At 47.6% G+C, this 26,653-nt stretch overlaps 6 protein-coding genes across 6 annotated transcripts; 5 read left to right on the top strand and 1 right to left on the bottom strand.

Moving 5' to 3' along the window:
* The first annotated feature begins 169 nt into the window (after nucleotides 1–169).
* Nucleotides 170–4,197, top strand: F5Y00DRAFT_243961 (uncharacterized protein). Its single transcript, XM_048008757.1, has 8 exons — nucleotides 170–1,232; nucleotides 1,282–2,423; nucleotides 2,484–2,655; nucleotides 2,709–2,937; nucleotides 2,989–3,110; nucleotides 3,167–3,424; nucleotides 3,486–3,709; nucleotides 3,762–4,197. The coding sequence occupies exons 1-8, from the start codon at nucleotides 219–221 to the stop codon at nucleotides 3,799–3,801; spliced, it is 3,201 nt and encodes a 1,066-aa protein (XP_047862311.1). The 5' UTR covers nucleotides 170–218; the 3' UTR covers nucleotides 3,802–4,197.
* A 473-nt stretch (nucleotides 4,198–4,670) lies between these two features.
* Nucleotides 4,671–5,916, top strand: F5Y00DRAFT_254635 (phosphoglycerate mutase-like protein; the record flags this gene model as incomplete). The annotated part of the gene is made up of 3 exons (XM_048010194.1): nucleotides 4,671–4,865; nucleotides 4,920–5,138; nucleotides 5,188–5,916. 3 exons carry the CDS (start codon nucleotides 4,671–4,673, stop codon nucleotides 5,914–5,916), a joined length of 1,143 nt encoding a protein of 380 aa, XP_047862310.1.
* An 891-nt stretch (nucleotides 5,917–6,807) lies between these two features.
* F5Y00DRAFT_254634 (FAD-binding domain-containing protein) lies at nucleotides 6,808–9,301 on the top strand (the record flags this gene model as incomplete). Its single annotated transcript, XM_048010193.1, has 5 exons — nucleotides 6,808–6,847; nucleotides 7,092–7,587; nucleotides 7,677–8,068; nucleotides 8,151–8,340; nucleotides 8,527–9,301. 5 exons carry the CDS (start codon nucleotides 6,808–6,810, stop codon nucleotides 9,299–9,301), a joined length of 1,893 nt encoding a protein of 630 aa, XP_047862309.1.
* Nucleotides 9,302–10,007: 706 nt separating this feature from the next.
* On the top strand, nucleotides 10,008–17,924 carry F5Y00DRAFT_243948 (Not1-domain-containing protein). The gene is made up of 4 exons (XM_048008756.1): nucleotides 10,008–10,861; nucleotides 11,000–11,324; nucleotides 11,391–17,308; nucleotides 17,376–17,924. The coding sequence occupies exons 1-4, from the start codon at nucleotides 10,595–10,597 to the stop codon at nucleotides 17,418–17,420; spliced, it is 6,555 nt and encodes a 2,184-aa protein (XP_047862308.1). The 5' UTR covers nucleotides 10,008–10,594; the 3' UTR covers nucleotides 17,421–17,924.
* A 380-nt stretch (nucleotides 17,925–18,304) lies between these two features.
* Nucleotides 18,305–20,309, top strand: F5Y00DRAFT_272020 (Sodium/hydrogen exchanger family-domain-containing protein). The gene has a single exon (XM_048012900.1). The coding sequence runs from the start codon at nucleotides 18,351–18,353 to the stop codon at nucleotides 20,250–20,252; it is 1,902 nt and encodes a 633-aa protein (XP_047862307.1). The 5' UTR covers nucleotides 18,305–18,350; the 3' UTR covers nucleotides 20,253–20,309.
* Nucleotides 20,310–20,393: 84 nt separating this feature from the next.
* Nucleotides 20,394–21,501, bottom strand: F5Y00DRAFT_264573 (lytic polysaccharide monooxygenase; the record flags this gene model as incomplete). Its single annotated transcript, XM_048011681.1, has 7 exons — nucleotides 20,394–20,416; nucleotides 20,481–20,553; nucleotides 20,611–20,691; nucleotides 20,762–21,042; nucleotides 21,103–21,232; nucleotides 21,309–21,346; nucleotides 21,405–21,501. 7 exons carry the CDS (start codon nucleotides 21,499–21,501, stop codon nucleotides 20,394–20,396), a joined length of 723 nt encoding a protein of 240 aa, XP_047862306.1.
* Nucleotides 21,502–26,653: the final 5,152 nt, after the last annotated feature.

The following is a 26,653-nucleotide window of genomic DNA, read 5'->3' as shown; positions in this document are numbered from 1 at the left end:
ATTACACCAACGCCGGTCACCTTCGGGGCCACCTCTATGAAAGCATGAATTTCAATAATCATCTATTTATTCTATGGCCCAATACCTCCATGCTATATAGCAGTTCCCCATCGTCTATGATAACTTATAACACATCAAATATAACACATCGAATATAACACATCGAATATAACACATCGAATATAACACATCGCATCTAACATATCGCATATAAATTAATGATGGCACCGGATAGGGAGAAACCCAGGAACGCCACCTCCCCTGAAGAGAACCCCCCAAAACACCCACATGCTGATGCTGCTTTCTCTCGTCTTTTTCGTCATCATAGCCCTACTATTGGACGCCATGTTCGCGATCCTTCGACGAATTCTCTAGATAGGATATTTGACACTCGTACCGAAACCGAAACCCCTCATGCCTCTCACCATCCAGTCCTCCAGAGGTCTATGACCTGGGAGGATATGCATTATGCAGATAATTCTTACGGAGTTACTGAACTGCGTGATGGTTTCTTCGATGCCATTTTTCTCCCTCCCGAAAAAGTTGACCGTCAAGAGCTCATGAAGCAGGCTGAGCTGACCCTCCCATATGCCTTCCGGAAAAAGGACCCCCTATCTGTGCGCAATTTTTTACCCAGGCAGTGGCACGAAGTAAAAGGGGTCGTTCGTCGTGTCACAACTACGAGGGCTGGTATTAGACTACTCAAGTCATTTCTTGCTTTCTTCATAGCATATATACTATGCCTCGTCCCCCGTGTTCAAACTAGATTAGGCCGTTACAGTTATGTCATAGCCATATCGACAATACTAAACCATCCCGCGAGGACTTTAGGAGCTCAGGTCGACGGGACTATTCTAACTATAATAGGTACGGCGACTGGATTAGGATGGGGAGCGTTTGGTTTATGGGTGTCTACTGCTACAGCAATAGCGCGTGTTGGATATGGCGGCGTCCTCGCTGTCTTCCTTTTTTTATATATCTTTGCAATTGCTTGTCTTCGTTCATACTATATTCGCTTATATCAAGCCACCATATGTGCTGGGATATCGATCTGCTACACATGTCTAGCAGACGTATCGGGCACTCAAGTCTCTTGGTCTAAGCTCCTCGCTTACGGCATTCCTTGGGTTCTAGGGCAGGCTATCTCTCTTGTTATATGTTGCATAGTGGTCCCGGACGCTGGTGCCCGTCCGCTAGCCGTAGCTCTTCATCAAGCGTTTGGTGTCATGCTGGTAATTCTTCCCTTCCCATCCAAGATTTCAATTGCTAATCATTTTAAAGGATGGTCTTGGGTTAACCCGGCTAGAAAGCATTAGGACGCGGCGAAGACTAACAACAACATTTGTAAGTATTTCACAAGCGTACAGGGATCTTGTGATCGACTTTTCTATCACGCATTTTGATCCCAAAGACGTGTTGGAGCTTCGTAATCTCATCCAAGGCGTCATTCGTGCGCTACTCAGCTTGAATGGCGAAACAAGGATCCTTGACGAGTTAGATGAGTACTCTTCGGAGAAGCTAGGTCGGGAACGGCCTATACTGGATGAATTTATCTTAAATATGGGAGAAAAATATCACGACCCGGAAAGTGAGGAGCAGAATAAGCTCGCTAAATTTGTTGCTAGCAACTTAGCCGAGCCGACAGAAAAACTCCTTTTGTCTATGAAGACCGCTTTGCAAAGCTGCGATGCTGTTTTGATGGAGATGTGCGGTCATCGAAAATACCTCGGCCCTCCAAAGACCGTGTCGAACGATATTCCGGGCTCCTTAGTAAAGCTGCGTAAGCGTATCATAGCTTTCAGCGAATGTCAGGACAGTGTATTGGATAGCGGTAGGCTGCCCCCTACATATGCGAAGTCTCCAGAGGTCGTTAGGCTCTTCGCATACTGTCGGCCTATTCACCAAGCGGCAACAGCAATTGAGGAGTTGCTAGTAAAAGTCAACCAGATGCAGCAGAAGAAATCGAAATATCCAAAGTTTCATGGCCCGTCCTATCCTTTCTGGAAGGCAATGCACCGCACAAATGCCCAAGTCCGACATGATCGAGGTGGCTTAACAGCAGGTTCGTACTTGAGAAGCTTCAGAGACATAGCAGCCATCATCCGAAAGATTGAATCCAGAGACTTTCAGCCTTTACCGAGAGAGGCCGATGATAACTCCACTAAAGATCACGATAATTTATATGCCACAATGACAGCCAGTGAGCCCGAGGATGAACCGAGTTCGACAGGCAGTCGTATCCGACGGCAAATCTGGGCCTTTCTTCATCGACTACAGGGGTTTGAGACGCGTTTTGGGCTTAAAACTGCAGCGGTAACTTCGTTACTTTCCATACCTGCTTGGGTCTCTCGGGCTCATGGGTGGTGGGATGCTTACGAACTCTGGTGGGGAGTTGTAATGGCTTGGCTTATTATGGGACCTCAGTAAGTAGCGATACCTGCCTTCGTCAACTTAAGCCTAGAAACGAATTCTAACCCCTATAGTACGAGCGGTAACGTTCAGGGTCTGGTAACGCGAGTGTTCTGTGCTGTCCTTGGTTCTCTTTGGGCCGGCCTATCGTACGCGGCTGGCGATGGTAATCCGTACGTTATGGCAGTGTTTGCTGTTATCTTCATGCTTCCCATGATTTACAGGTATACACAAAGCGCGCATCCGGTAAGTCTTATCACAAGTTCTGTGAAATTTGAGACTTGTCTAATACGCTGTAGAGATCTGGCCTTGTAGGATGCATATCGTTTACGGTCACATCCCTAGCGGAAGTCACCGCCCAAGGCCAGCCTTCTCCAGCTATAGTTGCTGCAACACACGGGGTCGCTATGATAGTTGGTGTCGTAGCCTCCATTATTGTTAATTGGGTCCTATGGCCGTTTGTTGCTCGTCACAATCTTCGAAAGTCCACAGCTATTATGATGTTCTATTGTAGCATCGTGTATAGAAGTAAGTTATACATGTGCTAAAGATCCAATTTAAGCTCTAATAATTCTATAGGTATCGTATCGAAATACGTATATTATGAAGAGGGAAATGAACCTACTAAAGAAGATATACAAGCTTCTGAGATACTCGAGGGACGCTTTCGTGAAGGGTTTGTGAGATTAAGGCAACTACTAGTAAGCTCACCATCTTCCGTATAGTCTTGCAAAGCCAACCAACTAACGGCAACTAGGGCCTCACGCGTCATGAGATATGCCTACGAGCTCCTTTCGATCCCTTGCCGTACTCTGCGCTCATTGATGCCTGTGAGCACTTTTTCGACTATATAGTCACGGCTCGTCAGGCATCCTTATTTTACCACCCGCATTTCATCAGAGATAATACCGAGTTCGCTGCAGACTTGCTGGGTCACAGGAGAGACGCAATCGCAACCATCATGACCAATCTTTATGTTCTTTCAGGTGCCCTCCGGGCAAAGAGAAAAGTACCCGTAAGTCTAGAGAAAAGTACGATGGATTAGTTTGGCGAATTCTATAGGCTGATGGTAATAGAAATACCTGCCGAGCGCCGCAGCTACACGGAAGCAGCTGCTAGACCGAATGGGAGCTCTAGAGGCCGAGCTTGCGGCGAGCGGAAGACTTAGCGTCGATAAAAAATTAGAAGGGAGAAAATGGGCTCAGATATACAGCTATTCGTATAATGAGAGCTTGACGGGCTGTGTAGAACAGCTAGAGAGACTTGAGCAGTATACTAAGCTCGTCGTTGGCGAACAGGGGTGAGTTGGTTCTGTTTTCTTTAGCTGCTAAATACTAACAAGAGTACTTTAGGTTCGATTCCCCATATACGGATGAAGATGGGCTGGAGTGAATATTCTCCCCTTACCTACGATCACACAATTTGTACCTTTCCTAGCGCTAGTTACGGCGATTACGAAACTTTTTAATGTCAACTTACAAGTCTCTTATGGATAATTTAGGTATATATAATGTCTGGAGTTGGGTGGATAATGTCGATGGCTAGTATTATGCGAACTGAACGTTTGTATGAGATATGATGCTATGGTGGGTGGTAAGGTGACAGTATCTAAGCGATAGTAATGAAACTACTTGGTATGTTAGTGATTTATCGCTTCCTTGAGTGAAGAGGCGCGATCGTCATATGGAATTGTCGGGCTGCCACATATGGCGCGAGGAACCCAAGCTGGCCAGGACTCAGCCTATGAAATATTTTCATACCATTTCCTAATGAGCCGCCCAATAACGCCTTAACATATATTCCAATACGAGATTGAGGATGATCTTTAGTGTAGGAAATTTCCTTCTTGTCATATCCGCTAATCGTATCGCACTCTCGGCCTTCGCACGCGGTTTTCCAAAAATCTCTAGTCCAGTGCTTGAGTCCTAAGCCCTCGTAATACCAACATAGTTACGTCAGTATCGACCTTGTTATTAATGAGGTCGGTGGGAGTATGAAATAGCCTTATGATCGACATCTCAATTTCGAAGCGCAATGTTATCTCCTTCAATCCTTGCACCAGGAACTGGTCATCACCCCTGCTGGGTTGTTCGGAACTTGGTGCCTAGACTCTCGAGAGGCACCCCGCGATATTGCCCCAGACCCTTATCGTCAATATCTAGTGACATCTCAGTACTTTATTCCCCTTCTTCAACTCGCTTTCCCTTAACCAAGAAGTGGCAAATATGAACCTATCCCTTCTTTATTATTCATACTTGAAAATGTTGGGTACTACCTTTTTCATTTTTCTTGCTCTAAGCTCAGCTTGTCTCGGTTGGGAATGGGAGAGCAGCGGAAAATTGGATCAAAAGCAAAGAAGCGCATGTCGCGGTGCAGACTCGACTATTAAATACACAACGATTTCTGGCTTCTTTCAACAAGATGACCCAACTACTGACTCTAAGAGTTTCGACTACGTATGGTTCGACTGGATCAAGCCATAAGTAATGGCCACTACTAACAACAAGTAGACCGAGACTGACTACGGTCTTATCAATCGGTCGTATCCGACTGACGGTGTATTCGACCCCAAAGGAATTAAAACGCAGTGGGAACGATTTTCTTATTACGTCGATACTTTGAATCGGGATTGCGATGGAAACACGCAATACAAAGTCTTGTTTATGGCTCGCCATGGCGAGGGCTATCACAACGCCGCAGAGAGCCATTATGGAACACCGGCTTGGAACGTAAGTTGACCTTAAAATATCTATGGTGTATACTCTAATAGGGAAGTAGTGTTATTGGGGTCTACTTGAAGGGAATGGAACTACTATATGGAAGGATGCTCAATTGACCGAGGCGGGCATAGCTCAATGTACCAAGGCGAATAACTTCTGGAAACGCGCATTAGCTGTTGAGAAGATTCCAGCGCCTCAGTCCTACTACAGCAGTCCCTTAATTCGTTCTGCAACTACGGCATATCTTACCTTTAATGGCCTGGAAGTTCCCGTAGATAGGCCTTTCGCACCCACGGTTAAAGAATTTCTTCGCGAGGGCATATCCATGCGCACATGTGATGAAAGGTCGAACAAAACATACATCCAAGCTCGCCTACCAGTGTTCAGATTCGAAGATGGCTTCACCGAGGACGACGAGCTATGGAAGGGTTATGAAGGGGAAACTTCCGAGGCGCAGCTAAAGAGGACGAAGGCCGTCTTAGATGATATCTTTAGCAATGACGACAGCACTTGGATCAGTATCACAAGCCACTCCGGCCAGATCCGTGCAAACCTTCAAGTATTGGGCCATATCGAATTCAGCTTGTCCACCGGCCAAGCAATTCCGGCGCTCGTCAAGGCTGTTAATATCCGTAAGGTCGAGCCCAGTACTACCACCATTAAGTCATGGATAGCCGAGGCTACTTGTAGCTCGCCTCCGGTTACCAGTATCTCAGGCCAAGGTTGCGTCTGCTCAAGCGCCTCTGCTTTATCAGCCGCGTTCACAGCCATAGCGACCCCAACGTAAGGTTATAGGTAGGTAATTAGTATAATATTAGCAAGATAAGCGCTAGTATTTCGTTTACCTATATCCTAACGGGACAGGCGTGCAGGCGTGTAACGGTCGTACCTATAGTACGACCATTTCATCCGGATGCAACCCTCGGCTACGGGGCCCCCACGAGGTCTATTAAAGTTCCTGAAACTCTGGGGAGGAGGCTCACGTGCGTTATTAGCCAAGATATATCACTGCATATAGAACGCACCCAGTGCCAGGTTTTGTAAGCCCAGCCTTAACTATCGATTCTTAGGGGCTCCGGCGCATCTTCACGCCGCGTTATTGCAAAGCCCGAAGGTGACCCTAGGGATGACCAACGATTATATATATGGAAGATGGAAAGAATCCATGATGTTGAATGTCCCGTATTGGTTGGAGTCGGGACGGCTTACCTTACGACCTGCCGTCTTCGACAAACCTCCACCATCTCCAGCATCCTCACTAAGAAAATTACCAGGTAATTGCATGCATACAAACACACCACAGCTACTTGTGATATCGGCCCTGATAGGAGACCTTAAGCAAACTAGGTACCATAAATTACGCCACGAACATACGATATCCCGGGTCGTATCTTAATAATCACGAAGGCCTTTATTGTAGCCGCCGGTATTTATGGTTTACACCTAACGGCGGAAAAACGCTATTCATCTTGCCGATATCGTAGGGGGCATGTCTGGACACACAAGTCAAAGTGTCTAGAATGGTCCCTTTCAATTATTGGGCCTATAGGCCGAAACGCCGCACGCCGTCATGGGGTGCTCTTGTACTTGCCGAGTTGTCCGACGAACACCACGGGCGCCTTGCTTCGTTATCGGCTGTTGAGAACACTTTTACACACCGGCATGCAGTACAGCGGGAATGTATTATTTCTGCAAGAACGAGCACAATATTCTGATGAGTAAGTATTAGCAACGATCTCGGGTAAGAAAACTTGTTACTAAGCCCCTTTCTAAGTGATGATGGGACGAAGGGTTGCTCCAACTAGTCATAAATCTTAATAGATAAGTACGCGGGGCGCTCACGCCCCCCTTTTTAAAACTTCCCAAGTAGGTAGATTATTCTGGAGCCTTATTTCTACCACCCATTAGCGAAGATGCGAATCCTAGTTGTCCAGACGTTCTTCTCGCTCTTCACGAGCTTAGCCTATGCCCACTTTGCCTTCGAGGCCAAACAGCTTACGGAGGGTGATATCAGTGACTTCTCGGCCATAGCCTTTGGCAACGTATCTGCTGCGGTACCTTCGGACAACAATGATAGACCGGACTGTAGAGAATACCCGGGAACATCTAACTGGCCTGTTGATGAAGAATGGTCGCGGCTGAACCGCTCGCTAGAAGGGGCCTTGATCAAGGGGGTCCCACCTGCAGCGGTATGTTATGATGGGCCTTACAAGGACGAGGCTGCGTGTACTTATCTCATGCGGAATGCGAGCTCTACTCGATTTTACTTAAACGATCCGGTCACGGTACTGTCGGAATGGCCCGAGGGAGATACGTGCCACACAATGTTCGGGCAGCAAACTGGTGGGAACTGTACACAGGGTGCTTTCCCTGTCTACGTCGTCAACGCCACGACGGTGAGGCAGATCCAGATCGCTGTTAATTTTGCCAGGAACAGGAACCTCCGGCTAGTCATCAAGTGAGTTTTTCCCGAAGCCAACGTGCTAGTAAAAACACTGCTGTGATATGGGAATACGAGCAGGCTAATATCATGCCCCTCTCGGACAGGAACACTGGGCACGATTTTGTCGGTCGGTCGTCCGGGTTCGGGAGTCTTAGTATCTGGACTCACTGGTTGAAAGACTTCGAATTCCTACCCTATTATCGTATCGGAGCATACGAGGGTAGGGCAGCTAGAGTCGGCGCCGGCATCGAGAGTTGGGAAATGTTCGCATACATGAGCCGCTATAATATGACGGCGCTCGTTGCGGGAGGCTACACCGTTGGAGCATACGGGGGTTGGATGGCAGGTGGTGGACACTCTGCCTTAACTTCCAAGTACGGCCTTGGTGCTGATCAAGCTCTGTCCATCCAAGTTGTGACGGCCGACGGCAGGTTCGTCACCGCCGATCCGCATCAGAATACAGACTTGTTCTACGCATTGCGAGGTGGTGGGGGAAGTAAGCAACACCCTATACCCCCCCTTGCCTTTATACAGTAGTCCGAGTCGAAGTATACCGTTTGCTAACCATAGACGCATAGGCACTTATGGCGTCGTAACATCAGTCATAATCAAGGTTCACCCGCCAACAAAAGTCTTAGCATCCTCCATAGCCTTCTTTGCAGACGGCTCTAATATCTCTGGACCGAGTGATACTGAAAATTTCTGGAAGGGGTTCGATCTATACCATGAATTTGGTAAAACGATAGTTGACAATGGCGGTACAGCATGGTACGTACGAGGAACTGTTGTTTGACTGACAAGTCTATATTTACCTTTGTATTAATACTAACAAACCCATAGTATGTCATAATATCCATCCTTTACCCTTTGCGCATATCCATGGTTAAGAAAATACTGGATGACGCAAGGATTTATGCCTTTATTCAGGATGCTAACGCGTAGGGCATTAGACAGTTATGTGTCTCGACGTTCTGGTAACAGCAGCTTCAGCTTCAGCTTCACAACAGACATCGAACTCCCCAACGTATCAGAAGAATACCTAATCAAATTTGTACAACCACTGGTGGACGGGTTAAATGCGGTCGGACTAAATGTAACTAACCAGAGGCCGCATCCAGCTACAAACTGGGAGTCCCTCACAGGCGGCACAGGCGATGTCCCAGGCAGTTCGCGCTTTGGCAGCCGTCTGTGGCCACGTGCCAACTTTGAGGACCCAGACCTGTTCAAGGCGACACAGCTCGCGATTCGAGAGTCGATCGAAGCGGGCTACACGTTCCACGGGATCCACATGAAGCCGACCGAAGAGGTAGCAGGATACCCAGGTAACAACAACGCAGTCAACCCGGCGTTCCGCAAGGCCATCATGCACGCCGACTTATACGACTTCTCGATGCTACGGGGCTTGTCGCCAGCCGCCTTCAAGGCGACGCACGCGCAGCTGGCCAGCGCCATGGATAAGTGGCGGGCGGCGTCGCCGGGAGCAGGCGCGTATTTCAACGAGTGCGACGTCCAGGAGCCGAACTGGCAACAGGCTTTCTTCGGAAGCAATTACGGGAGACTACTGCGGATCAAGCGCCGATATGACCCCTGGGGAGTGTTCTACGCCCCGACGACGGTCGGTAGCGAGGACTGGGTGGTGCTTACGGAGGATGAGATGCCTACGCAGAATGGGCCGTTGTGTAGAGCGGATTCGGTGGAGGTAAGGAGGGGGTTTGGAAAGGCGAAGTAAGTAGGTGAAGGGAGTCTTGGGGAAGATTCAGGAGAGGTGAGGCTTTGTTTGTTGTTTAGGATGATCTCGTGCCTGTCAAAATCATATTATATTTGCTATTTCTTTGTATCTAGATGTTACCTTGGAACATTCTGGACTTGAATTCTTGTAAAGTGCCTGCCTAGAATGATGGCCACATTTTTGAGCGGATGGAAGGTAAATAATTGATAGGTACGCTACTGTACGCGGGAAGATGCTTATACATAAGAGTGTATTTAATTTTTTGAAGGTGGCACATGGCGTTGAATCTCATATGTACGAAGTAGATCTACTTAAAATTCAAACATCGCTATCCGATTTTCTCATGCACGTGCCCGCTTGCTATTACAATCAGGACAGTACCTAATATAGTATATATACATATTCCTCTTATCTAATATTGACTATACACTATATATGCTCAATACCTGACACTGTACCATAGTAGATTGTGGCTCGGGTGGCTTCCCGCAAGAAATAATAGGTGCCTAGGTTAAGGTTCTTTAGCTCTTGCGAGCAGGCGAGGCTCTAACTGTGTCCCGCTTTCCGTTGATTGGTTATATAAGAAATATAATGGGTCATTTAGCCCCACTAGGTACGAAATAGAAGGTACAATTGCAGCCCCATGAAGGGAAAGACTAGAGGAGGGCCCAAGCTGGTGGTTGCGGCAAAGAGAGAGGGCTGAATCGTTGCTTTTACCAACTTTAGTAATTCTTACCTTTCAATCATCTATCCACCGAAAAACCAACAACCATACACTTTGCCCGCAACGATACGTACCTTTACCACTCTTAAAAATTATTCGGAGCGCGTCAAAGGGGTTTTTTTTATATTTTTCCTTTTCCCCAGATAAAAGATTTATGATACCTTGCTATACATCATCTCACTTATTTGACACGCTGATAATTGAGTTACTGGAGCTTCCAGCCTTTTTCACCCAAGCTTGTTAACTAAATCTGTTAACCTCGTCTTTCAGCCCACCCAAAACCAATCGACAACGGCCCCGGTCTGCCTGGCACAGTCCAACCCCGTCCAACCCCGTCTCAAGCTCATGACATCCATGCCCCGAGCGTCGGTAACCTTACGCTTACCCTCGCCCGTCGGAGACTATCCGCGAAGACTACATCTGTCGCTCTCGACGGACGCCATTGCGTGATTCGTGAATTTTCATCGTTTTGTCTGGTTCTGTGAGGGGCTCTAGGGGAATCGCATATCACCTTTCTCTTCTTCCCTCCTTCTCCTCCCCCTTCCCACCGCGAGACCACCACCACCCTCATGGTCCCCCCACCGCCGTCTCACTCGCGATCCGGAACCTTCTCACCTGCTCCTGCTCAGAACTTGCAGACAGGACTTTCACACTCTCCCCATCCGTCACAGGCCGGTCCTCTGAGTGCTGGCGCAAGTCCCAGTACCAGCAGCCCGACCGCGGGGACTAGCTCTCTCACCAAAATTGTCGTCGCCCAGGTTTACCTTCTTCTTAGTACTATAAAGGAAGACAAGGACCGCGCCAAGTGGGAGTTACAAGTTGATCAACTGAAAAAGGTACGTCGCTGTTATTTTCCCTATTAGTCTATATATACCTAGGTATATGGGTATATATAGGTATATACTATATATATACCTGAGCTACCATCCCAACCTTGTCAGAACACACACTGATGATAGCTCACCTTTTTCTAGCTCCTCGATGATCACGGCATGGAGGTTTTTTCCAAGTACTTCACCCGGCTAGTAGCCGGCAACGCCCCCCAGATATTTCCTGGTATCAACCGGCCCGTTGCAAATCCCGGTAACTACTCGCTCCTAGTAAACGAAATGGGCAAGATATCGCACGACCTCGACCAAGCCTCCAGAATAGCTGAATCGATCGAATCAGCTAACGAGGATATCTTCCGCGATTTCGATCTGTCTACATTCATGGAGCACTTCAAGCTCGATGCCTTAGAGAAGACTATACTTGCTTTGGCGTTTAAGTTCGGCGCCCGGCAGGATCTGAAGACTAAGGGTATGTCATTACCGGCGCACTTGTCAGAGACTAGTGCCAGTAAGCTAACCGTGTTCAATGCTAAAGCCGATGCGATCCTCTCCACAAATTTCCCTACGTTTGTCAACATAATCTCTAAAACAAATTACGGCGATCACTCCGACCTTACTCCTTCCTTTATTGCTACCATCGTCGACCGATATATTCAAGGCCATCCGCCAAACTTCAACTCAGCTGCTAAACACGAGCTAAGTGCTAAGGTTCAGGCTCGTTGGTTGCAGCAGCAGCAGGACCAAGCACCCCCTATGGAGGTTTTGGCCGCTTTGGATCTTACTAGAGTGCTAGGTGACAAACCCCCTAATGCGCTCGCCCTTTATATTCAGAGGACCGGTACCGACTTCACCCGCGACGAAGAAACCTGCTTGTCTTACCTCCAAAATCGACCGAACAATATACAGCTAAGCGAAGAGCAGGTTTCGGCGGCGTTAACATATACGACCGTCAGCCTTACCTATCGCCATAACCCTTCTGTGCTTGTCGCGGCCCTTCGTCGTATACTCCCGCAAACTTTTCGTTGGCATGACGTGGTTGCATACTTTGATCAGCGAGACGTTCGCGTATCGTCAGCACAGTTCTTGCGATTATACGAGGCCCTTTTACCCGTCGCGCAATCCCAGGACGACAAAAGTCCGCCGTTCAGCATTCAGAGCTTGTGGGGAGGGTCTCACTGGGAAAATCCGGAAACTCAACTATCCTTCATATGTGCGTTTGCATCTTTGAGCCCGAATGAACTTGATGCGAGTACTATTCCTGGTCTCCAGCCGACGTTTACGCTTGACGAGTACGCACAATCTCCTCCTGAAGTCCGCGAGCGAGCCGCAGTCGCCGTGAAGCATCCTTTAGTCTCAGCTTTAGCCCTATCTGCAATTTTCCAGGTGGCACTTCACTCTCTACACGCGTCGCAGAGCACGGAAGCAAAACGGTTGTTCCAAGAGGTGGTTGTTCCGAACCTCGATATTTTTATAGTCTCTGCTTTCGGTGTTCCGAAACCGTGGCCGCCAATGGCTGTAGAAACTCTGGCATCTTTGTTTGATAACTTCCTGCATCGAAGGTCAGAGTATCATGACTTTGTCTTGGATAGCCTCTGGAGGAAAGACAAGGACTGGGTCACGCAGAGACTTATTGATGCGCACGCCATGAAGCCACTGGATCTGACGCTTATATTTGAGCATGTCATCAAGCATAAGTGGCTGGACGAGCTGGTCTACTTGCCCAATGGATTCGGTTACGATCTTGCCGCCCTTGCGCATGCCGAAGGTCATCTCGATCTATCTAAGTGGGCCTACAACAATGCTGAGCGAAGTCCCGCCATCTCCCAGTCTCTACTGCAATTTCTAATGATCAAGGCAAATCTCGAACTGCAGTCACAGAGGAGTGGAGATGGACAGCCGGTAGCAAAGACAACTACACCTCTTCACGTCAAAACCGTACTCGCCATGCTCCAAATTCTTGAAGACTTCTTGCCTCGGAACCCTTTGCCAGAGTTGATTATCGTTCAGCGCGCGTGCATTACGTCCTATCCTAGACTCATCAACTACGGTGAGGGCTACGATGAGATCATTGATGCTAACGGGAAGGACGGCAACGGGCTCCCAGCAGCCGCAATCGCCAAGATGGAAGAGCATTATAAGAAAATGTACGGAGAGGAGTCGGAAGTCAAGTATGTCGTCCAAAAGCTCGAGGAGTACAAGCATTCGCAGTTTCCGTTAGATCAGGACATCTTCGCGTGCATGATACACGGCCTTTTCGACGAATACTCCCACTTCATAGACTACCCTCTGGAAGCACTGGCTACTACTGCAGTTCTCTTTGGCGGTATAATATCCCACAAGCTGATCTCTGAGTTGCCGCTGAAAATTGGATTGGGTATGATTCTCGAGGCTGTTAGGGACCACGGTATCGATAGCTCAATGTACAAGTTCGGCCTTCAAGCTCTCATACAAATCTTTCCTCGTTTCAGGGAGTGGCCAGGACTCTGTAAGCAACTGTTGCAGATTTCTGGTTTGCGTGGCACCGAAGCGTATCGGAAGGCTGAAGAAGTCGTGCTGGAAGATGAAGAGGACCGGGGACGTGCCCAAAACGGCACGGGCACTCCCAGTCACATAGGGAATGAACCTCTGATGACCAACGGTAACTCTGACGGCCCGGAACCTCATGCAGCTCCTTTCGCTGCGATCAACGTTGACCCTCCTGCTCAAGGCACTGACTTCGAAGATCCTGTTGTCGATATACAAGACAGGATCCAATTTGGACTCAACAACTTGACTACTTCCTCGCTCCAAACGACTTTTAGAGAAATCCACGAGGTTTTGGAAGATCAGCACCAGCAGTGGTTTGCCAGTCATCTTGTCGAAGAGCGGGCAAAAATGCAGCCAAATTACCACCAGGTATACCTTGATTTGGTGAAGCTCTTCCAAGATTCGGGTCTGTGGTCTGAAGTGTTGAGACAAACCTATATTAGTGTTGCTCGCATGCTGAACTCAGAGAGCACAATGCAGAACTCAACTGATCGAACCCATCTAAAGTATTTGGGTGCTTGGTTGGGACTTCTGACTATAGCGCGGGACCAACCGATTAAGCATAAGAACATTGCTTTTAAGCAGCTGCTTATCGAGGCGCACGACACCAAGAGACTAGTGGTCGTAGTACCATTTGTCTGCAAGGTCCTAATTCAGGCTGCAAAGTCAACTATCTTTCGACCGCCAAATCCGTGGTTGATGGACATTATCCACCTCCTCATCGAACTTTACCATCACGCCGAACTAAAGCTGAACCAAAAGTTTGAGATTGAGGTGCTCTGTAAAGACCTAAACCTAGATCATAAGAGCATTGAACCATCTACCGAGCTTCAAGACCGTGCACCCGTCGAAGAAGTTACAGATATTGGTGCGCAAGACCCTCTCGAACATTTCGAGAATATGTCTTTGAATGGTATGGCTAGCGCTGTCCCAACCGGCCTTACGCCGCACCCCATCCCAGTCACCATTCCAGACATTAGTGGCCTCTTATCAATTCCACCAACAAACGAAATGGTTATCAACAGTGTCCGTCTTCATGAAATTGTTCGGAATGCGGTAACGAAGGCGCTGCAGGATATAATTCAACCTGTTGTCGATCGATCCGTTACTATCGCCGCGATCAGTACACAACAAATGATTCATAAGGACTTTGCAACTGAGCCTGACGAGAGCAAGCTCCGAACATCTGCTATCAATATGGTCAAAGCCACCGCCGGAAGTCTTGCCCAGGTTACGTCGAAAGAACCTCTCAGAGCCAACATCACCAATTATATGCGAAACGCCGCAGGCGAACTGCCTCACTCGCTTCCCGAGGGTACGATTATTATGTGTGTTAACTCTAATCTCGAGCTTGCGTGCAGCGTAATTGAAAAGCAAGCCGAGGAGCGAGCGGTTCCAGAAATCGAAGAGATGATAGAGGGCGAAATGGAAGCAAGGCGTCGACACCGTCTGCAACGGCCCAATGAGCCATACGTCGACCCCGGCCTTAGCAGGTGGGCGATGACCATTCCTCATCCCTACAAGCTCTCTCCCAATATGGCTGGTTTGAACACGGAGCAGATGGCCATATACGATGATTTTGCCAGGCAGCCACGAGGTGCCACCCAAGCTGCGCCAACTCACGGCGCATCAGCCTCGGATGCGACCAGGAACATTGCGAACGAGGTTCTCCAAGATCAGTATAGCTCTGTACCCAGCCTCGCTACTCCGGCCGAGACCCCTTCTCTTCCACATCTTAATACGCAGCTACCCTATTCTCATGTGCATGGTGGAATGACGAATGGTCGCCCTTCGGCCCATCCTTTAGATGGAAGAGGGTTAATGGAGAAGGTAGAGAGGCTCTTATCTGAACTCAAACGTACTACCACCTCGACGGACGAGGAGCACTTCAGCGACCTTCCTAGGTCCCACCCAGTCTTGGAAGTCGTCGATGTCTTCACTCAGCTCATTATCAACACGTCCCAAAACTCGGACGAGTTCGCGTTCTACGCTGCCGAAAAGATTTGTCAGCTGCTCTTCAGCGGAGTGGAAAATACTCTCTTCTTAGAAAGCCTTGTCCACATCCTCGAGCAGTTGTTGAAGATCGCTGCAAGCTCGGGCACCGCGCTACATGACCGGGTGCAGATCAGCTTCTACCAGCAGCCGCCCCAGAATATTCTCAATATTTCTTTGATTACAGCGCTGCTCCCGACGGACTTCCTCGATCTACACAGTATCGACAATATGCTGTCCAAAATGCTGTTACAAAAGGAGGAAGGCTATCTAGAGTTCTTTGATAAACTCCTAGATCTGACTCTATTCAATGAACGGCCTATGGCACTCTTCGCAGACTTTGTACGCAGTTTAGAAGTTGCATGGGAATGGATTACCGACAATCCCAACCTTGAAATCGGCCAGCGGCTAAAGTCGAAGTTCCTTAATTCCGGCCTTATCAAACCGCAAAGTCGAGACGACACGGAGCAACTAGAACAATTCGAGTACATCTTCGACGAATGGGTCCGTCTCCATAACAATCACAACGCGCCAGACAAGGCACGAGTAGCCTTCGTGAAGCAGATTCGTAACCAGAACATCATCGCTAACAAGGACGATTTCGCAATCTTCGCGCGAAGGGCTACCGACATGACGGTCAATTACTACGAGCAGGTGTTGCACGCGGGAGGGAGCACCGCCGAAGCCTTCGCTGCCGTGGATGCTCTCGTAAAGATGGTCGCAATCTTTGCTAGGGAGAACGGCGCCGATCAAGAGGATCCTAAGACTGGGATTATTCCCGTCCTGGAGACCGTTACGTCGCTCTTTGCAGTTGTTCTGAATCACCACCACGTTACAAGAGGTGAACATTTTAATCAGAGAATTTTCTTCCGCCTGTTCTCTATGCTCCTGCATAGTGCCGACTCGATTTTTGCGGAAACCCCAAATCCCGAGTCTTGCCGGCAAGAGTTCCTAGTGCGATTCTCCTGGGCGTTATTACAGCTCAATCCCGAACGTTTCCCCGGGTTTTCCTTTGCGTGGCTCAGCCTCGTAGGACACCGACGCTTCATGCCTGACATCCTTCTGCTCGAATCTAAGTGCGGTTGGGCTCCCTACACTAAACTCCTGAAATGTCTTCTGAGACATGTCTCGGCTCACATGAAAGCCATCGACGTAACCGATATCATTAAGGAATACTACCGTGCAGTTGTCAAATTCCTAGTGATATTGGCTCACGACTTTACGGACTACGTATCAGCGAATGTCACCCAGCTGTGCTCAAGCATCTCTCCTCATTGCACCCAATTGAGAAATATCGTGCTTAACTGTAGCCCACGATCCGAAGCCGGAGAACTAGTCTCCCAGGACTCTCAGGCAGATGCTTCTCATAGTCTGTCGTACTTGAGAGATGCTGGCATGTTGGAAATACTAGAGCAGCTTGTCCAAGCCCCACCCTCTGAGGATGCAATTGCCCACCTTACGCATGCCATTAATAAGAGTAATGCAAGCGATACAACGTACGGCAACGTCCCGCTGGGTGTTAACTGCAAAGTCATTGATGCTATTGCGACTTTCTTTGGCCACCACGCCACTATGATGGCCCGTCAAGAGAGACCGGTCTATACTCCCAGCGCCCCGGATGCCGCGACGCTTTCGTTGTTGGTGCACGAACTGCAGCCCCAGGCTCGATATTTCCTCATCAGCAGCATGGTCGATCGTCTGCGCCATTACAGTCCTGTAACCGAGTTCTTCAGCTATGTCATCTTTGACATTTTCGGCCAAGATCTCAACGACCCTGAGGAAGCTGATATTCGCCAGCAAATAGTTCGCGTGCTGCTGGAGAGAATTGCCAGTTTCTGGCCCCAGCCATTCGGTCTTACAATGGTCATTATGGAGCTGGTAACGAAGGAAAAGTATCATTTCTTCGACCAGCCGTTTATCAAAGCAGATCGCGATGTGAGTATTCCCTTCTCGGTCCCCTTTGTCACGAGGGACTCGGAGCTAATTGTAAAATTAAAAACAGATCGCAGACCAATTTATGGCGTTTGCGAGACAGCATAATCAGTAAATATTAGACACGACTCGTTATAACGAGTAAAAGGCGTCAATCGGCGGCTTATCTCCCGATATGATACTAAATAGATGATAACTAATCACGACGGCTCTTGAGCAACCAAGACCTCACGTACAAGGACAGCATGAAACTTGGAGAGGCACATGAAGGTGGAAGGGGATTCTTGAGAAAGCGATACCATAGCGGCGCAAAACAAAAACGCGGTAGAGATGGATGTTTGATGAGTGGCATTTCATGGCGTCTGCGGTGAATTAACGAAACTTTGTATGATTCAGAACTAAGGTCGAGGAGGCACACAATACGGGCCAACCATAGCGCAACGGTTCTGTTTTCTTGGTGTGTGTCCGTGGGGCATGTGTATTAATATATAAAGGTAGACACGGCAAATACGGGTCTATCTTAACGTGACGCTGTGCTATTACGATTTGCTTCATGATGAGTTGCAATTGTACTCGTACTTTGCTTAGGTATGAAAATGGAGATGATGATTACCTATCTGCTTATTTATTCCCACTTCGTAATTATCTTTCATTTTTCATTACTTCCTGTTGGCAGGTGGTCCACGTCGTGATCGCGAGTCATGGTTATAGCATCAAGGGAAGGAACGAGGCCCCCAGGGCCGATTATATAAACAGACGAGGTCCCGTAGTCCTTTTAGATTCAACAACGCTTCCGCAATACAAGACCAGTTCCACACTAGGAGTCTTGTTATATCTTGGCGGTTAGGCTTGGATGACGTCGGTATAAAATTTTTTTTTCTTGTCATTTACACTTCTTTTGAACTACTACAAACGAACATTATTATATTATATTATATTAGACATTTAATACTCAATATCATCCATCCACTTATCACTCGTCACTTATCACTTATTATTAGTATAACTTCAAGATAGACATATATGTACCCTTCTCCCCGGCAATATGCCGTCCTTACCGTACCACGAACCTTCCATCATCCAGCTACTCACCCTATCCACCTTCCTCCTCGCGCTCAACGCCATCAACGCCGTCCTCGACCGCGCGCTGTACTGCGGGCTCGTGGGACAGGTCCTAATCGGCGTGGTGTGGGGCGCGCCGGGCGGTAACTGGTTGGCGGCCGAGCTCCAACTGGCTATCGTGCAGCTCGGGTATATAGGCCTGGTACTGCTTGTGTTCGAGGGGGGCGTGACAACGCGCGTCGATGCGGTACGAAGGAACATGGGGCTGAGCGCGGGGGTCGCGGCCACGGGGGTCGCGGCGCCGATGGCGTTCGGGTTTGCGGTGCTGGGGGCGCTGGGGGGCGCGGATGCGAAGATGGGGTTTGCGGCGGGGGCGGCGCTGTGCGTGACTAGTCTTGGCACGACGTTTGCGGTCCTGGAGACGAGCGGGTTGACGGATACTAGGGTGGGCACGGTGTTGGGGACTGCGGCGATGATGGATGATGTGTTGGGGTTGGTTCTGGCGGAGATTGTGTCGAGTATGGGTGGGGAGGAGAGTATGGATATTGGGAATACGGTGCTTAGGCCGGTGTTGGTCTCGCTTGCGTTTGCGGCGGCGGTGCCGGTTGTTTGTCGGTTTGTGCTGAGGCCTTTTGTTATTCCGGTGGTGAGGAGGGCTAGAACTAGGGATGGGGATGGGGATGGAGAGACGGGTCGGACGGGGTGGTGGCGATGGGATTTCTTGGATTCGAAGCAGGTCGCCTTCGTGGTACAGACGGTGCTCCTAATCGCCCTCGTCGTGGGCGCTAGTTTTGCGGGCGCGTCTGTGCTTCTTGCTGCGTATCTTGCTGGCATCACGATCAGTTGGTGGGAAGATACTCTAAGCAGCAGTGACAGCGACAGCTTAGCCGACGAGCAAAGACCAAGAAGTCACCATGCTGCATCTTCTCAAGAGCAGCAAAGAGCCGAACCTCAGAGAGAGGGTTCGGAGCTTTCGCAGACGTCAGAAGAACCTACGGTGCAAGCAGCCGATAATAGCAGCAATGCTTCGATTACATCTCAGGCACCAGCTTCCAGGGAATGCCAACAGCAAAAGCCAGAGCACAATGCCCACGATGCCCTTGATATCTACGAAACTTACTATTCGCAAGCAGTCACTCGAATCCTAAAGCCCTTCTTCTTCGCTTCTATCGGCTTTTCGATCCCTATCTCTGAGATGTTCTCAGGAGAAGTGATATGGCGCGGGGTTATCTACGGCATACTCATGGCAATTGGCAAGATGATGTGCGGCCTATGGCTGGTGCGATTTCCCCTCTCCCTCTCCACCAGCGGACTCGTAAGAGCCTTCGTCTCATTCTTCTCGTCTCGGTATCGAGCCCTTTTCTCGAGGTTTCGCCACCCGCGAAAGGCGAATAGCTCGCCTCCAGCAAAAACTACAGTGCCTACGGAAGGAGTCGAGCTTGAGCCAGTTGCTGTCACCACTCCCCAATCTATTAGGGATGGAAAGTCAGAGGGCGTCGTGGATCCATCAGGGGAAATGCTACAGCGACGAGAATCCCAAGCCGGAAAAGACAGCGGCTTACAAGAGACTGCTACGCCAGCAAAGCCACTCTCGCTCTATCCAGCTGCTATAGTGTCATCCGCGATGGTGGCTAGGGGTGAGATCGGATTCTTAATATCAGCCGTAGCGGAGAGCAATGGTGTTTTCCGGCGGCCTTCAGACAGCGGCAAAGAAGGCGCTTCTGAGCTCTTCCTCATTGTTACGTGGGCTATCGTTTTGTGCACTATTTTCGGGCCGATATGCGTCGGGATGCTCGTCGGGAGAGTAAAAAAGCTCGAGGCGCGGGCTGCGAAGGCCGGAGAGAGGGGCACGAAGAATGTGCTTGGGGTTTGGGGTGTACAGTAAGTGTGTTAGTATTAGCTACAGTAGACAGCTACAATAGACAGAAAGGTAGTCCATGGCCAGCATATAAAGAGACAACTACACGCATACACCTCCTCCCAATAGGTAGGTAGAGCCTCAATCTCCCTATAGATAACTAAGCATTTAACAAGTAAATACAGAGGGTCCTACACAAACGAGTTAACTCCCTACCTATATTTTAATAACCCATTAAAATGAAGTATTACTTACCAGGGATCACGTAAGGGCTGCTAGTTCCTGGGGGCTTGTTGTAAATGTCGATGAGTAGGCCGGGGTCGTTAGACTATGAACATATTAACCTAGCCGATTAATGATATAAAAGTCAAAGTCCCATATATACCTTATAGATACCCGGGATGCTCGCCGTTGTTGGCTTCTTGGTTGCCTTACCACCGATAACGTTGATCTGAGCGCATTCCATCTACAGCTTTCGCGTTAGCGCGGTCTGGACTCTGAATACCGGATAGGTTTTAACTCTATCGAGAACTGACATATAGTTGCGCGCCATTTTGTGACCTAGCGCCGTGGAGAGCTATCATCTCAGCGCGAAGAAGGTATTGTCCGTCCTCTATGCACTCGGGGATCTTAATTTGCTGGTTACCGCCGTTGCTAATGACGGTGTCGGTGCCCCATTTCCCATTGCTGTAGCCCTCCTCCTGGATTTTGAACCAGCCATCGCCGACACCACTGTCCTTAGTTGCGTCCGAGACCTTCTTGAGGTATGCCATAACAGGGCCTTTGTGCCCTGGGTCCATGACATCGTTGGCCCCAGCTGTTTTGCCGCCACGTTCGGGTTAGCGAGATTACTTCCGAGTTCTACTGAAACTCTCACATTGTAGGGTGTGGCGCCAGATAGCGCCCACGGTGTCGCCGGCCTTTACATCAATGATCTTGTCCGAAGGGGTAGTCGGATTGGGAGGGCCGTTGCATGCCAGGTTGTTGTTATTCACATCCGTTTGCGGCTAACACGTAACGTTAGGAGCCATCGAAACTAATATATTACCTGTAACGAGTAATTTAGAACGGGATTATACATACGCCATCATACGTGGGCGTTCGGATGGCATGTGACACGGCTAGGAGGCGTCAGAGTTCTCTTCAGAGATTAATCATCGTTAAAAGAGGAATACTCACGATACGTCTTTTCGTTTGTCTTGAGCTGACAGAAAATAGTATGACCGGATGCCACTGATGCTAAAACGGTGGCAGCTCCGAGACTTGAGAACTTCATTGTGATTTAATAATACGACTAGTCAACTATCGACAATCGCAAATCTTAGTTAAAGATATGATGCTAGGTACAGAAACTTCGAGGGAGACGGTCTATTTTGTATTTGATATTCTCTGCCATATATATATCACTACAGTTGCCCTAGAGCCTCCTTTTCTCCAGATTATCCCCGTTCCATCATATGCATACTCTATATAGTATCCACAGCTAGTCCGCACCATTCACGGCATCGAGAAAGAGTAGGCTAGGAGCACAAGGCCAGATTCTACTAGCTACGAGCCACGGGTACTGGCGAATGAGGTATCAGAGGGGGGAAACGAACGCGGCGTGAAAGCCTCCGTGGTAAATTCGGCAATTCATACTTAGCATAACCGCTTGCTATTGTTAATATATTCTCCTACAACATCAGCCAAACCTCTCACGTTCCCCGGGTTTATATATCTTCGGTTCGAGGTGAGAAGTAGGCATTTCGCTATCTCCCGTTCCCCGCGTTAGACGCACCCCAGATGCCAAGATTTCTTCGTCCGGGGATTTGTTACGTACGAAGCTGATTAAGGGGTTTCACAAATACACGTAGGGAGGACCATGACGATAAATTAATTTTAATTGCTTATAAATATTTAACTCTTACTTTTTAGAGGGATAATAAAATACCTAGCTGTGTCTTATTATATGGGCCTCAGAAGCTGAATCATCTCAAGATATTACCGGCGCTAGGTATCACGAAACGAAGCAAGTGCTTCGAAATCTAGAACTATATAAGATAATCAGCTTTAATATGCCATTACTATAGATTTAATAACTTATTTTACTTGTATAACTGTTTATAAAATAAAAAATAAAATTAGCTACTAACGTAGGCTAGTCGTGTCTCTATATTGCTTTTACATTTTAACATGTCGAAACCAGCTACCTATACTAAGTCCCGTTTCTAGTGTCAGCGAGTATGTTAATTTACTCCGCGGTAAAGCAATGCCGTCAATGGTGGACATGTTACAGATATATTTCTTATCTAGGTTTAATTGGCTGAGTGCTTTGCACCATTCCTCTAATGATATGTTTTGAGGCTCTTCGAGGACTTAGTTCGTTAATATAAGTGGGATATATGGCATTGTTGCACACCAGGGCATAATCGAGTTTATATTTCCCTCTTATAATAACAACTAGAATAACTTCCTTACCTTAGTAGACTAGCAATATTCTTGTTAATAGTCTTTAAGTTACATTTTTAGTTGTATCCGAGTCTTCTCTTAGGAAAAGCCTGCGCCGTATGAGAGCCAGAAAATTATAAACGTATGTTGATAATATAATTTGAATGATTTTCAATGAAATCAATGGTGTGTAACTCCGATAACACCTTAGAAAACAATGATATCACGTATTCTCAATATCGTATAACTATAGGTACCTATATAAGACAACTTTTTTCTTTTTCTTGAACAGGTCAATCTTACTGTACACATACCTACATGATCTGGTTTAACTGAATAGTTAACTTGAATGTATAACTACCTGTCTTACTTTATGAGATCCTCCAGAAACACGGGTCCCCTTTTCGTAAGCGCGGCCCGACCCGTAGGAGTGTCAAACGGGTGAGACGCGTTGCTAATAAAGACCATGATCCAAGGAAGTGTCAATCTTTGGTGAAACCATGAAGATTCTAAAAGTAAAATATTTTTTATATATAAATATTATATATAGGCATGAAGCTCATATCCTCGGACGTCGGTGAAGGAAAGCGAACCGTTCGGGGCTCCTATGTAAAGCAGGATTTGACCTGGCGTCTAATTTGAATACCATACCAAAATCATATTTCGGCCTTTCTTGAGAAGCTGTCTTTGATATAAGCCCGGAATAGCCCCTTTCGCCAACTCCATAACCATGTGGACCTGATCCTCATTCATTTCTCGGTAGGGCTTATGGGAGCCTCGTATCCGGTAGGCCTAGTATTGAGTAACGAATATGTAGGCCGTTCATACAAAACCTCGGTCTATCATCTGACTGGCGCATAGGATTTATCATAACCCCCCCTTCTTATTTTTTTTTATTTTTCCATTGACAAGAAGGTTTGGCTAGCCTTTATATATTCTTGATTTCTCTGCTCGGCGCTTCTCTATACGGCATAAATAAGCTCACTAGCGCCTTGCAATTTTAAGATGGTGGACCATTTGTGGTGCTATAAGTTTCCTATGCGGAATAGAGTAAGCGAGTAACGCGTTTGAAATTACCGCGTTCTTAAATCCATACGTAATAAGAATAGTAGGTTAGACGACTGGACACGAGACCGGAAAAAAAAAGTTCGGACAGCTCAAAGAGTGTCTGGGATCAAGTAGAGAAACCGGCCATGTCTTAACATACTACATATACGTATAATGACGTTCGAAGAGCCGGTCGCCACTTGGAGATGAAAGATCAGAAGATTTGCCGCCTTATGCGAGAATTTTGCATTTCAACGTTGCCTCTGAAATACCTAAACTGGGTCGGGTTCAGCAGACCATCGGTTGTAGTACTACGTCCGTGGTTTCTGGTAACATTACATTGAGCGTCCTGATGTGACAAGCCGTCGTACTTGTAGTTATTAATATTCGACTATCCTGGACTGGACGAGAATAGGGGGGTTCTGAGCAATTATCCTTATGTATGACTTTGAGCCTTGGAGGAATAAAATAAAATACTACTGTCTTGTCTAGTATTCTGCGATTAACGTACCGAGTTGTTCTCCGGATCGGACCGGATGGCCATTTCGGCAGGGACCAAAGAGCTGAGTCTTGAGATTTCTCTGACTTGATGGCAAGGCTTGAGCTGATAGGCTTGCCTGCATATCGCCTCCCTTCTAGGCTTCTACGACGCACCACATATGGCTGTGCTACGGAATACATAGTATGTATGTTAGGTACTATGTAGATAAAAGCCGAGGCTGCATCGAGTACGAGGTCTAGTGTTAGTGTAGGTGGTCTGGTAGTCTGATATTTAAGCTAGTACCTCCTGGGTCAGCGCCCCAGCAGACCGGCAGTCCCGGGTGAGTGGTTCGGTACTGTGCGATATTGCGCCGGTGATCGGCACGTGGAATTGATCGTTTTGATCGTATCGAGGTATGTGCGTATGGTATGTGCGTATTTCGTAAGCAGATTGGCAGATTGGCAGATACAGTCGATTTTCAACACTGTATGAGCACCTGGGCACTGTGTGATGGCCGGTGGATTCGGTGGAGCTGATGATCTAAGACAGTTATTAGGGGTCCATCGCACGGTCTGGCCTACTATGTACAATACTAAGGTACATATCTCAGCTCAATCGCCCCCACTTCCTAAAAACAGCGTTACAGACATGAGATCCCGCTCGCTTGCAGTTGATTTCCGAATGAGGTAGGCCATCCTTTTTTTGGTTGGTTCACCGGTTGGCTGGTTGGCTGGTTGGCTGGCCGACTGTGGAATACTCGACGACGTGCATTAAATAAAAATCATAGAAACTGGGTGGTCAGATGTAGGAGGTAAGTGTTGGCATTACATATTAGGTACAGATCCGTATGTATATATTGTGAGATGTATGTATTATTATCGCTTAGTGACGAGTTGCGATAACGGGCTATTTTGAGGGGTTAGGCAAAGTACGAGTCAGGCTCTCTCGACAGACCTGGAGTACCTAGGTAATGTATGTAGGCAACGAGGGGGAGGGGCATTAATGGTATGATTCGATGCGTGACTAAATCAAAAGTAATCTTATCGGGCTTATAAGAAAAAGACCCGGCTTCCAAGATTGAAAAATACCTAGGCAGCTAGGTTACCTAATTACGAATTGCATATTAGTAGGTATTTATACATAGTAAAATGAGGAGGTGCAAGTATGTAAAACGACAGTTATGACTCTCTGATGAGCATAGGATTGACAAGCGATGTGCAGCTAATGATCCAATAAGATGATGCGCATTTGAGGAAGTTTCTCGCGTGCGTAGCGGAAACGTACGACTCGGGACTCAACTATTTTTTATTAGCAGAATTAGGTACCTACTTACATACTATGTTAACGTCATGCAACTCCGCAAGTTTCAGATTGGCCTGGTCTTGTCCATACACTATATGAAAAAAAGGTTAGGCGCGGTACTTTTACGGTACATCCATACATACGTATTTCTATACCGGGTGCTAGGACCACGTTGGTGCGGTTTGCGGGAATCTTCCGGCCAGCAACCAATTCAGGAAGCTAGAGTCTATGTGATTGGTACGGCGTTAATATAGGCAGTGTCGACCTGTAACTGGCTAACTGGCACCTAAACAAGCCAATGCAGGTCAGCCAACCCATCTTCTAGCTAGCTCGTACATAATATTGGGATTGGACGTGTAATTCGCGGCATTTAGGTTTATCTTATTGGGGAAATCTTACTTTCCGTTACACATAGGCAAGAATTAGTTCCCCTTCGCAAATTATAATATCACGGAGAATTGATACGCGGAATCTGGCATAGGCGTGTCTGTTGTTGAATACTGAATACTGCTAACAATGGAATATCGGGTATCGATGAGGTATCAGTCAAGCTCAAAATCATGTATACTACGTATATACCCACAGTATGCATGTACATACCCTTGCTAGGCCGGTTTTCGCCCGCTTTGCTCCGCACGTACCAGACCTAGACTCTTGCTCTTGCTCTTTTTTTTCTTGAGCATTTTCTTTTCTCGCTAGGCTTGTACAACAGTAGATTTCCCCACTACTCTTACATCCAAATATTCAAATCGGACTTCTTTTTCATGAGAAGCGGGACACTAATAGGAAGAGAAGTATGTGTTTAGAACCATTATTAAGTTATTAGGCACTGAATGGGAAAGCTCCCACCTATACGAAGTAGTGAATATTATATAGAAGAGGCGACCATCGTTTGACAAGTCCACCACTCTCTTTATAAATTACCCAATTTTGGTACTTTGGGGTCGTCAATCTGCACAATGCATTGCCTGCATGTCTACAAGTCTACATGCTTGCTTACCGCCTTTTTTTCCTGGGTTGAACACCCCATGCTGCGATCTTGAAAGTAAACAGATCATGCGAATCTGACACCGACTACATACATACTATGTAGTACTCGGCAAACTATGTAAAGTCGTCACAGTTGCAACCTTGTAAAATATATAATAACAGAATATGTAAATTAATATGT

The sequence above is a fragment of the Daldinia vernicosa genome (genome assembly GCF_022497035.1).
Source record: "Daldinia vernicosa strain CBS 139.73 unplaced genomic scaffold F5Y00scaffold_44, whole genome shotgun sequence".
Classification (NCBI taxonomy): Eukaryota; Fungi; Ascomycota; class Sordariomycetes; order Xylariales; family Hypoxylaceae; genus Daldinia; species Daldinia vernicosa.
The sequence above is the reverse complement of the archived record's forward strand: the minus strand, read 5'-3'. Positions and strand labels throughout refer to the sequence as shown.

Bases quoted from the DNA above. Each gene is read 5' to 3' on its own strand.
- F5Y00DRAFT_243961 (XM_048008757.1), top strand. From the start codon at position 219: ATGATGGCACCGGATAGGGAGAAACCCAGGAACGCCACCTCCCCTGAA. The intron at 3,425-3,485 runs GTAAGTCTAGAG...TGATGGTAATAG, and splicing joins GGGCAAAGAGAAAAGTACCC to AAATACCTGCCGAGCGCCGC. The intron at 3,710-3,761 runs GTGAGTTGGTTC...AGAGTACTTTAG, and splicing joins CTCGTCGTTGGCGAACAGGG to GTTCGATTCCCCATATACGG.
- F5Y00DRAFT_243948 (XM_048008756.1), top strand. From the start codon at position 10,595: ATGGTCCCCCCACCGCCGTCTCACTCGCGATCCGGAACCTTCTCACCT. The intron at 11,325-11,390 runs GTATGTCATTAC...TCAATGCTAAAG, and splicing joins GCAGGATCTGAAGACTAAGG to CCGATGCGATCCTCTCCACA. The intron at 17,309-17,375 runs GTGAGTATTCCC...AATTAAAAACAG, and splicing joins TTATCAAAGCAGATCGCGAT to ATCGCAGACCAATTTATGGC.
- F5Y00DRAFT_272020 (XM_048012900.1), top strand. From the start codon at position 18,351: ATGCCGTCCTTACCGTACCACGAACCTTCCATCATCCAGCTACTCACC.